This window comes from Dermacentor albipictus, chromosome 2, assembly GCF_038994185.2.
Source record: "Dermacentor albipictus isolate Rhodes 1998 colony chromosome 2, USDA_Dalb.pri_finalv2, whole genome shotgun sequence".
In the NCBI taxonomy this organism is placed as follows: Eukaryota; Metazoa; Arthropoda; class Arachnida; order Ixodida; family Ixodidae; genus Dermacentor; species Dermacentor albipictus.
In genome coordinates, this window is record NC_091822.1 from 102,675,082 (window position 1) to 102,690,132 (window position 15,051).

Sequence of the window (15,051 nt, forward strand, 5' to 3'; positions counted from 1 at the left end):
TACCGCTAATGTTGAATGCTGTTCAGTTCCGAAAAAAACTAAACGAAGGCCGCCTGCCAATCATGCTGTCACATGCTAATCAGAGCAGCAGGGGAGAATAGATTTGTTTACATATAAAAATTCTTGAGTGTTAGTGTTGGGAGCACGGCTTAGCGGATGCAAGTAATACGCGTTTTGACAGGTTTGACAGGAGAGTGGACTGACTTTATTCTGCAGTAAAAGCAGGTTTGCCGAGTGGCAGTGGAGACGCCCCTGGCGGGCAGCAGCCACTTCACTTCCAAGAAAGAGCAGGGGCGATGACCCTCACGTGGTGCCAGGCGATGCACTTGAATTTCCCTTAAACGGGGACAACCATTAATGACGGACGGTCGCTATATTAGTAAAGCGTTGTCGAGCCCCTGGGTTACGTATACGACATCCCTCTGCCTAATCTTCTTCCCTGAGGATCCGTTTTACCAGCATTCTGACGCTTCCCTGCATGCCGCAGCTTTAACAGACTTGCTACCGTAAACTAACCAAAGAGAAGAGGACCAATCACAGGCCGGTATCGTCCTCCTCACCTGGTTATGTACTTTGACCGCGCAAGCTAGGACCCACCGACACCCTCTCCCCTTGGGCGCGCTCGTCGCCTCTGAACAACTAATCAGACAAAACAAACCTGTGAAGATCGCAATGCGTTCTGATTTGGAAGCAGGCAAAGGTGACGATCAGAGTGTTTAATTGGGGTGTTTAAACAACGTTGCGTACCCAGTCGGATGCTTGCGTCTGTGGTTACGTAAATGTGAAGTCACGCGGTTGGAATGGAGTCAGAATGGGAATATCTTCAAGTATTACGCCCCCTGGACAATGTCGGAAGATTTTGTCGCATATCGCGCAGGGAGGTTCCAGATTATTGAGGAATAATCGTGCCGGACGAAAACGTGCGTTGACGCAGCCGTATGGTCACTGGAAAAAAAACTGCTCGAGTTGTGAGAGTACGCGCACGAGGAGGTCGTAACCATTGCACGAACGATATCACTTGACTTACGGTCGCATTTTTGCGGCAACAACATGATGAAAAAAAGGCTTAGCGTGTCCTTGTTTTTATCCTCCTTTTTAGTGCTGTTTCTGCCGTAGAGATGATGCTGAAGTTATGTGACCCCAGAATACTATTCTAACAAATATTCAAGGGCACATCTAAGAAAACTCGCGATACTAGTGCCTGGAGGCAACTTGTGGCTGATTGAAAACGGCGAATTACATGTAAGGTGGAAAAACACTTGTTTTTCTTTCAGGGCCTTTAGGGGTATTCCTGAATAAATAATATAGATCCCGCCCAAGCACTCCATACAGATAGTTAACGAGCGAAGCTAAAACGTGCGGCTCCAGAGTCTATCAGTGGGCAAATCCCGATGGTTCAATAAACGACGTCTTGGTAGGCTCCAAGATCCTCGGTACGCAGTTGCTGCTTGCGCTCAGCTGCACGAGTATGTGCTTTTGCCCGGGCTGCAGCATCGGCACACCGTAGACGAGGTCATTTTCGGTTCTGTTCGCAGCATTGCTGATCGAAAACATCCTGCTCCTCGGAATTACGTATGACATGTGCCTATTCATTACGGAGCCTGGGAGAAACAGCTGCGCGCCCTCTCAGCATCGACGGAGAGCAACAACGTCACTACTGGCGCAGCCAATCGTGCGCCTATTATGCGAAGCATACCAGCCGCACAACCACGCTCTTCCTTGCTGCGCCGCGCGCGGCCGCGTAGCTACCATATGACGTCATAACAGCTGTAAAAGCGGAGGCTCAACTCGTGCGCTCGCTTGCGGCCGCGTAGCTACACAGCCGGGTCTCAGCTCGTGCGCTCGCCTGCATGAGTTGTTTCTTCGTCTAGCCGAACCAAATATAGCCAAGCAACAGCAGTTCACCAGGCTAAACAGTGGTTCAACAACTAAAATTAAGGCTAGTATGCTTCGCATCCTGGGCTTAACCTTAGCTAAGCCACAGCTATTTTTTTTCGCGCATGCGCGTGATGAGCCCAGGGAGTTTTCGGCGTGCAGGTGACAGACGGACGGACGGAAGAATCGGCTACCCCTATACTGCTTCACTGTAAGAACACCTGTTCGCAGATACCGCCTCTGATAAGTTTCTTTTACCACGAAATAATGATGACGGTAACATAATTCCCGTACAAAAATGACTGTTGATTCACCATTGATATATTGTTGGGGAATTGTTGAAACAACGGACTTGAACAAATTTTCAAAAGCAATTGAGTTCACTCAACACTTGCACAACAATATTACCGTTGCGCATTTTTAATAAACAATTTATGGGGTATGTTGTGTTGATTTTTGTAGTTGTTTTTTGTTGTGTTGCACCAGACTGCGGCGAGGAACGGTCGACCTTGAACCACATGCTGTGGCAATGTTCTGCTTTGCGCCACTCGCCTTTAAACCGGCAAGAAGACTGGGATGAAGCCGTCAAGAGCAACGAACTTCAAGTCCAGCTTCGGGCTGTCCAAAGGGCCTGCGACAGGGCTGAAGATCACGGTCTTCCGCCCCCGGCGCAGGTGCGGCCCGCGACTACGACACGGTAGTTCCTTAGGACCAATTAAAGTTTCTTGTCTGTCTGTCTGTCTGTTGTGTTGCAGTTGAGTCCAGTATACAATAATTAGGACTCGCATATGAAGATACTTCAAAAATTTAATGCGAAGCGTTCCAACCTAATTCTTGTCACTTTGCGGCAGGTAGGTTCTTTTTTCGCCTCGTTTTCATAAAAAGAAAATAATGTGTGACCGATGGCGTGGCATTGAACGTCGGCAGTCGTGCCCGGTGCTCTAACCATTAGGCCACGAACGCGCGCATGCTCCTCTCGTTCGAAAGCCAGTAAATTCTGAAATGCTTGGCGCGTACGCAGCGTGCCACTTCCTCGTGCTGTCGTTACAGCTGGCGCTTTCAAGCGCCTATCTCCGGGACCGCCCCACTTTCGTCGCCGTTTTCGGTCTGTAAAAACTGCAGCGTTAGACTAGCTTCACGACCGTCCAGGTCCATACCGTTTTATTTCTTCGCCGGTGTACAAATGCCATCGTCGTTTTAACATACAGTAGATGACATAGCAATTGGTACGATCCAAAATGAGCACGTTTCGGGGAGCAGAAGAATGTGAAGTTCACTCGCAAGCATGGTGACTACAAGCATATGGAGTTCCCGAAAATAGAGGCGGCGGCAGCGCGTCCGGCGATAAGACAGGCGCCGACACGCGACGACGCTACCTTCGAGCATCCGACGCGCTGTGGGAACCACAGGATGCAAGCGGCGCACACGCTGCGAACATACACGTGAGATCTTCGAATTTCCTGCGACGCACCCTCTAACCGGAAAGTAAATATAGCTTTTTTTATCCAGCGGCCGTGGTACTAGATCAAACAACGAACACGCTTTGAGACTGAACCGCGCTGGCGCTATAACTATTGACTTCAAAGAGCTTCTGATTCAGAAACAGCCTCAACAGTATCGCAGCTAATTGCCGTATCTGCGGCTGCTCCCGACTCTCCCCTTGCAAGAAGCATGCGATTTATTTGAGCCTCGCCGAACGGTCGTACTCTCGTCTCCCAAGCCTGCAGGACAGGTCTCGTATGTTCAGTTAAATAGAACACCAAAGGGAAATGAAAAAAATACACGTAACGGACTCTTATCATACCTTACTTGTCACCTCGTCATCTGCAAAGATGCTATAAACTATTCTAGTAGCGTTACTTTTGTAAAAATAACAAAATTAGTAGTAATTTTTATTTCTAGGTGGCGCTGCAAATGTTAAGGTAGCGTTCGGGTGCGTGTGTGTGTGTGTGTGTGTGTGTGTGTGTGTGTGTGTGTGTGTGCGCACGTGGTTGCAACCGTTGTAGCTTCGTTTTAAGCACACTTCTGCAACAGCACACATCGTTACCGCTAGTTTCATAGTCGCATATTTTGGTCGTAGTATTTATTGTTTACGCTACAAATTAGGTTGTTCTTAAAACTTCTTGAAGGTTAGTGGATGAAAAATTATTACTAATTGATTAGTGGTTTTTCCGTGCGGTTATTTTGTGTTTGAAAGGTTTTTATAACTTCATACGATATTGAAGCTGTGAACGGCTTTCGGACTAAGTTAGTTGGTTGCCCTTGTGTGGTGAATCGCCCCTCGTGCTTTTTGATGCAAGTATTTTGTCTTTTCGGACATCATGGCGCACATATTAGTGAAATGCTTTAACGACCATAGGTGGGGCGTTTTTCCGTTGAAGTCTTTTGCTGATCCAGCTACTAGTCTTCGACTGATGTGCGAGCCTGGCTGTTTTGATGAGCTGCGCGGCAGAAGTCCTGATGCCTGTTGGAGAGAAGGCACCCCGAAACAGTCGCAGCCAAACTTCTGCAGATAGGTAAGTAATCTCGTTTTCTTGGGCCCGTAGCCTTTTTTCTATTTTGACATTGACAAGCGTGAGATGTTAAGCACACCGCTCACTTTCTTCAGGCAAGCCGTATGCCCCAGAGCGAATGCGCGCAATACGAACACTCGCTACCGCCGTCACTTCGTTTGAAACAATAGTAGGCGAAGAGGCAGCTGCGCCCCACGTACGTAAAATTGCATTGCTTCATTTGTTCCTGTTTAATGACCTTCCCTTATTTGTATCAGAGAACACAATCGGAACATAGGATCAGCTTCTTTGCGCAGTGATAATATTGTGCGTTGGCCACGTCATCTTTCATAGCGGCTCACGTGGGCCGTCTAAGAGCTTGTTATCGCGTTCCGATACGTGAGAGGCGCGCTGCCTTTCAAGGTACTTAGGCAGACACTACGAGCCTAGGAGAACCACGACAAATAATTGTGCAGCAGGTGTGCAGCTGCGCTACTTTTGTACTACACTCGTACCGGAAGGCGGTGTTGCACGTAACGCTTACGAATTTCATAACTGTGGCGTCCGCCGGGGCAATTTTGTGAAGTTGGCCAATGTGCTTAAAATCTTTGTCTTCACAAATAAACTTCTAGTTGAGTCAGCGTTCATGTGTGTTCCTACCTTAATTCATCCTTCTCGTCTCTGTTTGGGTTGTTGTCAAATATAAATGTACACCGAATTGGCGAAGTGTCCATAGAATTGATACATGAAATATTTGCGCTGTTTATTTCAAAAAGAACGCTATAGGGTCTGATCTTCTCTGTTTTGAACACTGACGTACATTTTTCTAGTTCAACTTCAAGGAGTCCCCTGAGGAAGCCAATAAGAGTGATAGTAACTTCATTTGTGTAAGATTTATGAATTTCATCCATTTAAGGCATGACATGTCACATGCCGGTAGGTATGCAAGTATTCGTACTTTTTAAAGATACTAAGCTCTAGTTTTCGGTTCTCATGACGCTGCATTGTACTGTGCTGCATTCTCCAGGCGCAGGAACCTTCTTTTATGCCGTCAGTGCATGCGTTCTTTTTGTATATATTGGAGAAAAACTAGTCTTGAGCCTAAATATGCATGTATATCACTTGTAGTTTTTTTCAACAGGGGTGCTGTACCTCCCTACGTCTTTCTTACTCCTTTGTCCCAATTTTTATGCAACTTTTATGTACTTTATGAAATGAAATTCTGGTAGCATTTTAATAACATTTTACCTGCGCAAGTGAGGTCATTGGTTTTTCGTATAGGCATTTATTTGCGTTTTTCACTGTCTCACCAATCTGGCTGTGCAGTCATTGAAACCTTTTCCCATCCTTTGACTATTTCTGGAGTACTTGATACTGCAAGTGACCATCTTTTTGGCTCTTTGGAATTGTGTTAGCCGTGTGTTACTACCAGTTTTCTGTGCTAAATATTTTTTTCTCTTATCGTTCAAGGTTTTAGCTTTGCCTATCTCTTTGTTGACTTAGGTACCGCTTAGTTGCTGGGTATAGTGAAAAAGGCCCCAAAAAGTGCTCTAATTAGCGTTGTGCAAGTCCAGAAAAATCAACTGAAAATGAGCTCACTAAATTGCGGAAATACCACCAACAAACTATTCTGTACCTAAATTAACCATATACTAATGGTGTACTGTTCTTGCAAACCTGGCTCGTCAGAAACATGATTCAGGTGTTCACCATGCCCGACAACTTTCTAAATCGTGTCTCATCAAATAATAGCTAAGTGATATTATTTTATAAAATAATTGGACAGCCTGAAAGTATATACATCTCGAAGACAAAAAGCTCAGACAAGTCGGCTTTGGTACTTCATTAAATATTAATTGCGGTGAAAGACGTGTGCTTAAGCTTGTATATATTTACGTCATTTTTTTCAAGGCTGTTATTTTGCCTTCTCACAGTCAGCCGTAACTGTTCCTGTGATGGGTTAGTCTGCGAAACATTTTAGTTTAACGTATTCAGATGTCTTGTGTATATTCACACACAAGCAGCTTCAAGTGTTCATGTGTTCAAAGTTGGTCGTTAAAAGGGTATGTCCGGCCTTTGTGAGTCGCTTTGCCTTCTAGTCATAAACTTAAGCCGCAAGTGAAGACCACTATGATCGTTTTGATTGAATTCATATGCATACGTTTTTTCAGATGTATTTACACTGTTAAGAGTGCTGTAGGTACTAGCCTATGTCTCCAGTTTTGATGTAGTGCTGCCTTGTGTACTGTAATAATGTTTCATGGGCACGCATCTTTAATGTAAATGAAGGTGCTTCAAATTGATCTTTCTCTTCTTTGCTTTTGGTTGTGTTTGTGAAATTTATGAGCAGGCACCGGGGAATGCAAGTGTTAATAGGAAAGTAATTTGAATATATGAATAAAAATCCACTAGCCCAACGAAATGTCAATCATATTTCAATGGGACTTCTGAAATCTCGATTCCATCTCAACTGGGCCACAGCGTACTTTTCAGTGCTGTGACAACAATAACTCAACAACAAGTCAACAGGAATATCACAACGTCAGTTCAATGCAGCATCAATGGTAACCCCACAACCATTCAACAAAATAAACACGAGCTGTTTAAGCGCAATGGAATTTCAACGGTAACTTAACAATTATTCAACACTGAGACACCCAATGGTGTTTCAATTAAATTTGAGCGGCCAATATTCAAGACGACTCAACAGTCAGCCCAACAATCCTCCAACAAAATTTCTACAATTCCTCACTGTAAAACTCAACATTGACCATCGATAATTCAACGCCTTCTCAATAATTTTTTTTGTACGGGAAGCGACCTTCAAGTGAGCTAAACAACGGGCACAACTGCCAGGCGTATAACAGATTTTGCATGTGGTCTTTCGCAACATGGATTTTAACAGCTTCCTTATGTGAAATTTGAACCGCTTTATGGAATAGCAGAGTTACTTGTAAGATATTGCGTCTTACGTGTACCTTTTTCGAAACCACTGTAGATGATATGGCGTCGTATAAAATGACATCTTCAATGACACAACATCAATGAAGGGATGACGTTGCCTTGCAGTACACTTTTCAAACTATAGTTTCAAGAAGTAGAGCAGGGAGTAGCTGCTGCATGTGAGGCAGCTCAGAGACAAACTGGTAGCTGAGATTCCGGGATTATAGCTTCTTGTAGCTCCGGCTACACATACATTTTTATGCAGTAATAACATCTGCAGCTATTCTTCAGCATGAAGCCAACGAAATAGGTTGTATATGTGAAAGGAAATATATTTGTTAATATTTTGTATAACCCTCAAGGCGACAACGATTGCAGAATGTAGTGGTATGAAGAGCTTGGAGATTTTCAAGAATGTAGTAAATTATAATAAAAAGAGGAAACAATTATTGCTGCTATTAAAGAATTTTAGCTAAGGCACTAACAAAAATGCATATAAACTGTGGTCAGTGAAACTAGACAGTAACGATGTTTGGTGAGTACAACAATGAGCTCCTACTTATACAATATTAGCTACTGCTAGAGTTAAAGGCATTCTTAATGGAAGAATAACAACGCAAAATTCATACAGAACATAGTGGAGGAAATATTGCGTTGTTGAGTTGGCTGCGTAGTTTTGCTGTATCATTGCTAAGTAAACGGTGCCCTATACAGAATTTGTTACAAATACAAAATATTTCATGTGCGAGGCCAAATAGGACGCTAAGGTTGACTTGATTTCACCAGGGCAATTTCCTTAGCATGGGACTACAGATTTCGTTCAGGTCACTGCAATGTTTTACTTGCCTTTCTGTCGCTGTTCCTTTTGGTTTTCTTTCACCTCTTGGGGCTCACTCATTTTTTTCGAAAAGAAACAACATTTGTTTCATCCGATTATAGCTCTGGCATTCCGCACGGCTTCTCTTCTTGAGCTATGCAGGAACTAATTGAAGGAAGTCATACACTCGGGAATGTTTCCGCTCATGCACGCAAATTGTGCGGACTTGAGTGACCGCTGCTATGTGCGCTTAACGAGGAGAGGAAAACTACATGCTCGATATAGATAAAACATCATTTTTCTGTGCAGAATGTGTTGCGCCGCTAAGCACTTTTAGTCCGATTTTGTTGCCCATCCATATCATTGCACTAAACCCTTGGTCATATGAGGCAGTGCATTTCAAGCAGCATGACAAATTGTTTCTCAGGTCTTCACTGCATCTTCGCTTCGCCGTAGCTCTACAGGGTCTTTGGCATGGAATTTCTGCAGTACCTGGGCCAAGAAAGCCATTCATGCAAATCCCGATCGACAGCTTCAAATGTCAATCTCTTCCTACGGAATCTTTTCACTAGGCCAATTTGAGGAACGTACCAAAAGCTGACCTGAAACATACCTGATTATGAGAAGGAAATCGCCAGGCGACTAAAAGTTGGTTAAAGTGCAGCTTGCGGGTATAATCAAGTCATAAACTCCTGCTGACGGTAGTTTTGGAACGCAATTATAACATTGAAAGTGCGTTCTATCATGGATGACCTAACGGGACTGACTGTCTGGATAAAAGAACGAAGCTTTAAAAGGTATATAGCTACGATCTGCGAAATGAGTGATGGTTCAAAATATTTTAGGCAATACGTTAGCAGATGGTTGGCCAGTATTATGTAGTGAAGGAGCGGGAACATGACTAAGAAGGCGAATTTCGACTTAACCAGCATCGGTGCCCCGATTTTCAACTATGTGCTTCCTTGCAACAATCAGACCAATGCTGTACCGGATATCGAGAAACTGGCTCATCAAGCCGAAGAAGTCCACGAATTAGAACGTGTGCACATGAGACTGTGGTAAACGCAAGTCCATCCATAAAGCAGAGAATCTTGAGTGGCTTCTCCAGCCGATGTCACAAAGATATTGCGCATTGTCTTGGCGACAACCTCTGAGCATGAACAACTGTTCACCGCCTCGACCTGAGGGAGAAACTGTAGCAGGGACAGTTTTGCACCTTACAGATTGCAACGACAAATCAGCGACGTTACAATTAGGAGTGCTTCGAGTATGTGGCACATTGTCTGAGTGTCAGCAACTCATATGCCCAATTTTATGTGCAATGACGACTTAAGCCATATACTTCACATTTACTAGTGCTTCGTCTCTAAAGTAGGAATGTGAGCACGTTTCGTTTTTTTAGGTTATAACATTTCTCCTAACCGTCTTGTGTGCATGAGTTTGCCGCATCGCCGCTTTGGCATAGTGGACCGCGCAAACATTTCAAACTCGTGAGTATCTCTTCGTGGGAAACTTTTCGTAATCCGAAAGTGCGTGAAGGTTACATTTATTGCTTTTTACCTCTTTCTTTAAACGATTGGGAAAATAATTTCAGACAGCTTTCCAAGAGAGCTTTTAAAACAAGGTATGACATAATTGACTGAGTTCTTGTGTACTCCCGCTCCTACCACAAAAGACAAAACTATCCACACGTTATTCCATTTTTAGAGCAGCTGCGTTGCGATAAACGCACACAGGCGAGTGCGTGTGCATATGTGTACAAACGCTGGGATGGTAATCTTATCTGTTCTACTGTCGACAGAACCTAGAATTTATATACAACCACAGGTAAATAATGACACAAAGAACGCTTGGGCTGTCACAATTTCAGGTCCAGAACCTGCACTTATTTGACGGGTTCATGTACGACCCCCGCTTGCAGTGGAATGCATCCGAGAACTCGGGCATGTTCATGAGTGGCACAATACACCGAGAGCGGCCAGGTGGGTAGCGATCTTCGCCAGAGAGCCAGGGCGACGGTTCTCTTGTTTGTTTCTCACACCATGTGGTGCAATGGCCGACGAAGAATAGCTGGTTCGCTGTCATGGTGACGCCAGGCAGCGTGGTGTCTCTCTTTGAAGGGGGCAGCGACCTAAACGCGGAGTATGCCATCGTTGTTCCCCCTAAGTCGGCGAGGTTTTCAGAGTCTAGCGTCTCGTTTAGGACTTCATGCCTTTGCCGTAGGACCTGCGAGATGCACAGCCATCCCAGTGATCATCCGCCATTTTATTTAAACTGTAATAATTGGTTTAACTGATAACCCATGAGGTCTGCAACTAGTAGTACCGGTAGCAGGAAGTTATGCCATCAATATTGGTGGCAATCACCTTGTGACCTTGAACAAGCAGGTGCTAACCATTGCTTGTCTTTCTCCATTGCAATGCGTTATCGAAACTAATACTATTGTGTGGTCTGCGTTTCATTTGAATACTGGCGGTCACATTTTTGTGGCAGTGAAAATAAAGCTACGGCGGCAAAGTGCACTCAATAGAGTGCGCTTCTGGAAGAATTATCACAATTTCATCGGCGATAGTTTAGTCTGCGGAAGGCAAAACATAAACACCTCTTTACAAAAGTTAAATAAGACTAAATACAAAACTGAGTGATAAAGCAGGCTTATTTTTCGGCTTTAATTACGACGTCCGTATCCGGTGTGGAAGCTACGCGGATTAGCATCAGCTCCAAAATACCAAATGTGCCGTCAAACGCTCTCCGACTTCGTGGCGTGGTAACATGTGCGCAGACGCGCAGCCCTCGTGGTTTTCTCTTCACCGGCACAAAATATTCTCCGCGAGTATAACTGCGTCATTGTAGCAAAACCACGGACTATCGCTTTCAAGTTATGTCAAAAAACAACAACAGCAACAACGACAACAACAACAAATGTTATGGCTACAGATTAGGACATATCAGCAAATTGTGACTCAAAGCAACACTTTTATTTGAAACGTTATAATCATGGTTCTTCTTTAGGCCCCTGGTCAATCGCACTCACGTGAGGCCATGCACGTATTCTTGAAGTGCAACCTGGTTTCGTCTCTAAATTTCACAAGAGCGTTATTTCACGTTCCTTCCCACTCCGAGTAAAATCTCGCGGTGGTATTTTGAGTAGGTAGTTTTTGCATAATAAGGGAAAATGTCTTGGCAGTGCTCTGTTGGTATCAGGAAAAATCACAAGACAAAATTGGCACACAAGGGCATGTACAGCTCAACAGACATTCGCAGTGCCTGTAATTTTTGGTGGTATTCGCAAGGTTTTTTTTTTGCTAAGAATTCTATTAAATACCTACACGCACCTTGTCAACGCAAGGCTGCGCTATTGATAAAACGTAGACAAGTTTCTTCGTAAGTTTGCACAAAATCTGAATCAGATTAGAGGCGCTATAACGCAAAGCAATTCAACACGCTTCTGTTCTATTTCTGCTACTGGCCCTCTAGATTGGCCGAAACTTATCGAGACACCCGCACTTCGCTTGTCTGTCACGAGACGTCACGGTAACTGCTAAATTTCCCCAGTTGATATGACCCTAACAACTTATTAGGCATGATAAGGCCCGCAAGAAAGAAAATTTATTTCTGCTTGTGAGTGTTTGTTTCCAATTAACCCTCCATGATTGGTAAAAAATTTTCGGTCTGTGGCCATTTCACTTGTTAATCTAGCGACGTTATCGAACCGCGGAGAGTCGCTACGTCAAAGTGGCGTGCACGCACTAAGGTTTCATTCATATGACAAAAAAGAGCATTTTTTTTTTTGTTCAGAATAGCCGGAGCCTACCCCGTTCCGAAAAGAATAAAACTTGGATGGCCACCGATCCCTCTAGCACTGGCTATGCGGTGTTGCAGCTGATAATGGTTCCGGCTGCGCATAATAATTCTTGCGTAAAGATGTAATGTTTTCGAATTCTTTTGGCACGCATGCGAGATTTACGAGATGATTTGCGAGATGTACCAAATATAATTCATTCAGGATCCGCAAAAGCGGATTTTTTACCGTTGCAGTCCACGCCATCGCGATGTTAATTAGCCACCGCAACCGAAGAAAGGGAAAGTGGGCCAAGCGCAGGCGCCGGCACTGCCCTCCTCATCTGGTCATCTATTTGCACTGCACTAGCTCTGTCCACCCAAACATTATCTACTTTTGCGTGTACCTCTTTATTTTCTCTGCTATATTCTGTAAGATGCGCTTAATTGCACCGCACTAGAGAAAGCCTGTAATCAATATATCCGTCTAGGTCACCCACGCGCGTCTTCAGACTCCCTGTCATGCTCATTGAGCCCAATTGTCCGAATCCATAATTAGCCTTTGTAATGCAATTTTTTAAGCATTTTATTCGATTAGTTATTTTGATATGTACTATCGGCATCTGTCCTTTATTAAGCTACACTCACACTCGTCTCTTTTTTCCATGGACCTCTAATGAATGGATGTTCCTCTGTTGCCATTTGCCAATGCATACCTCGCTTCATTAGCATGTCATGCGTCTTCCTTTGCTTGACCAAGTGAATCTACTGTACACTTCCCACAAACAAAAAATTTCCTAAGACGCGGTGGCTTCAAATCTTGCAGATGCGTCTTTTCAGAGTGTGCATAGTATTAAATTCGCGAATGAGCTTCGTTTGAATATCTAGCTCTTTATACCGCTATAGGCCACCTAGATAGTCTACCTTATATTTTATGCGCCTTTCTTCAACATCATCTCTTTCATTTCTACTACTTTCAGGTTTGTCGCTCCATTAAATAGTTATTTTAACTTCCTGATTGCCTAAAGCCCGCTGAAAGATCTGACTGTGCAGCGAATCATCATCAAACTGGCAATGCTACATGCTTGCTAAAATGCATTCCGCCATGAATAAAACTACTAATGCGCCTTGCTCCGTGTACCTAGCTATTGATGCTAATGTGCGCAAAATTTATGACAATAGGTAGATTCCAAATCTCTCCATTTAGTGAAACCTCTGCCGTTTCTATTTCACATATCTGCCTTTCAACCTCTGGTAGCTAACACCCTGCGATTGGCACTTCAGTGCAAAGGTTCCAGGGATCGGTAAATCCATAATCTATTTCTTTCGCAAGCCTTGGGCACCGTTCTTGCAGTACGTTGATTACTCCTCCCAATATTAGCACCAGGTGTCGTTTCTTGATTTTATCACACTGCCACACAAAGGGCACAAGGAGCATTTACTGATTCGGGGCACATGAGTAGGGAAACAAGACGTGTTTTCACTACCTGTAGACATGCAGTGAAATCAGAAGGAATTGATTGGTCGCATTAGAAGCGATAATATTGAGCACAAGAAATTAGCCAGGTGGTATTAGTAGGATATTTGAATGCCACATGAAGAATTTAGATGAATATGATGTCTGCAACGGTTCTCTAGTGCTGGAACTGGGTGATGTACAGAACCTTATACTTGTTAATAGGGAGAATAAGGGTCATGGGCATGTAACGGGGCATTGCGGAAACAGGCAGTCATGTATCGAGTGTGCCTTAGTGCCAGATGTGATCTGCGCACAGCTAGACAAAATGATAATGGATGAACGTGCAAAACAAAAATGTCTGGCTGTTGATCACAAACGTTTGATCTTAAAATCTGGGGAGACATTAATAGAAAATACGAACCAATTGTATCAGAATTTCTAAAGAGAAAGTATAGAGGATAATGGAGGCGTTAGCTGCAACAGTCAGGCAAGATAACTGACTGTTGAGGCGTGCAGCCCGACATAAGACAGATATGGCAACAGAATTGTTGAATTTGAATGAGGGAATGGTGGAAGAAGGAATTAAAGAAACTTACAGATGAGCATGAGCAGTTGTATTGGGATCATCGAGAAGGCATAAAATTGGGATTAAACTAAGAAGAGGTACTCTTTAGATGGAACGACTACCGAGAAAGGAGAAGGGTTGCGAGAGAGCGAGCTTGTGCAGCAGAACATTAAGTACAAAGTGAGCGCTGGACGCATAACAGTCGTAAAAGAGATAAAGGAGTCCTAGAAAGGATTCTGAAACCATGCATAAGCACTCGGAACTCCGAATGAAAATTCGCAAACCATAATTAAGGATGAAGTTGGCGACTTCTTCGAAGGGGCTGATGCGTTAAGATGCACCAAATAAGGTATTAGGGCTTACTTCGGCATGAAAGGAAGCGTGGTTAACACTCAAACATACCCTGAAGCAACAGAGAAGCCTAGTGATCATTATTTAGCATGCAAATCGTTTACTACCAAAAAAAAGAAAATTTCCCGAATACCATGCCAGCAAGACCCGGTCAAATACCGATACAACTAATAAAAAACTGTGGTCCATAGAGCAAGGCTATGCTCACTGATGCTACAGAGCAAATGATTAGAAGGCAAAACTTCCAGTCAGTTGACTTGAAAGCATAGATGAACCATATATACAGAGTCAAAGGTTATAAGGATAAGACGAGCTCCTAAAGGCCAGTTGCAGCATGGTCGCTGATATACCGGGTGTGTTTTCGAAGGTCGAAAATTTTTAAAATTGCGTTTGAAAAATTGCAGATAGCACAATTCTAACGCTTGTTTGAAATTACTCAGTGGAGCGGCCATTAATTATAGTGGAAATGAAAATACTTCTTTAAAAACTAACATAATTAGGCTAATAAACAACTTGAATAATTAAAGCACATATTTCAATATACGAATCATAACTGGTGACTTCACAAGGCTGGTCAATTTGGAACGCACTCTCTGAACTGCACCAGTTCCGATATTATTTTCATAGTGTTTGAAGAAATGCACTGCCGTTCAGTTACTTCTTTTGCAGAAAGGCTGTTTTAAGCATTGAACCATAAAAATAACGGGAACAGCAATGCGTTTTGTCAGATGTTTTGCAATTTTTTTCGAAAGTGGTGCAGTGCAGAGAA

At 43.6% G+C, this 15,051-nt stretch overlaps 1 protein-coding gene across 1 annotated transcript in view; it reads right to left on the bottom strand.

The window, feature by feature from the left end:
- Window positions 1-9,645: 9,645 nt before the first annotated feature.
- LOC135911671 (neprilysin-1-like) overlaps window positions 9,646-15,051 on the bottom strand; it is a 124,235-nt gene continuing 118,829 nt past the window's right edge. Inside the window, exon 12 of the mRNA XM_065444012.1 lies at window positions 9,646-10,353. Coding sequence (XP_065300084.1) covers window positions 9,994-10,353 — 360 coding nt within the window. The 3' untranslated portion in view covers window positions 9,646-9,993. The remainder of the gene's footprint in view (window positions 10,354-15,051) is intronic.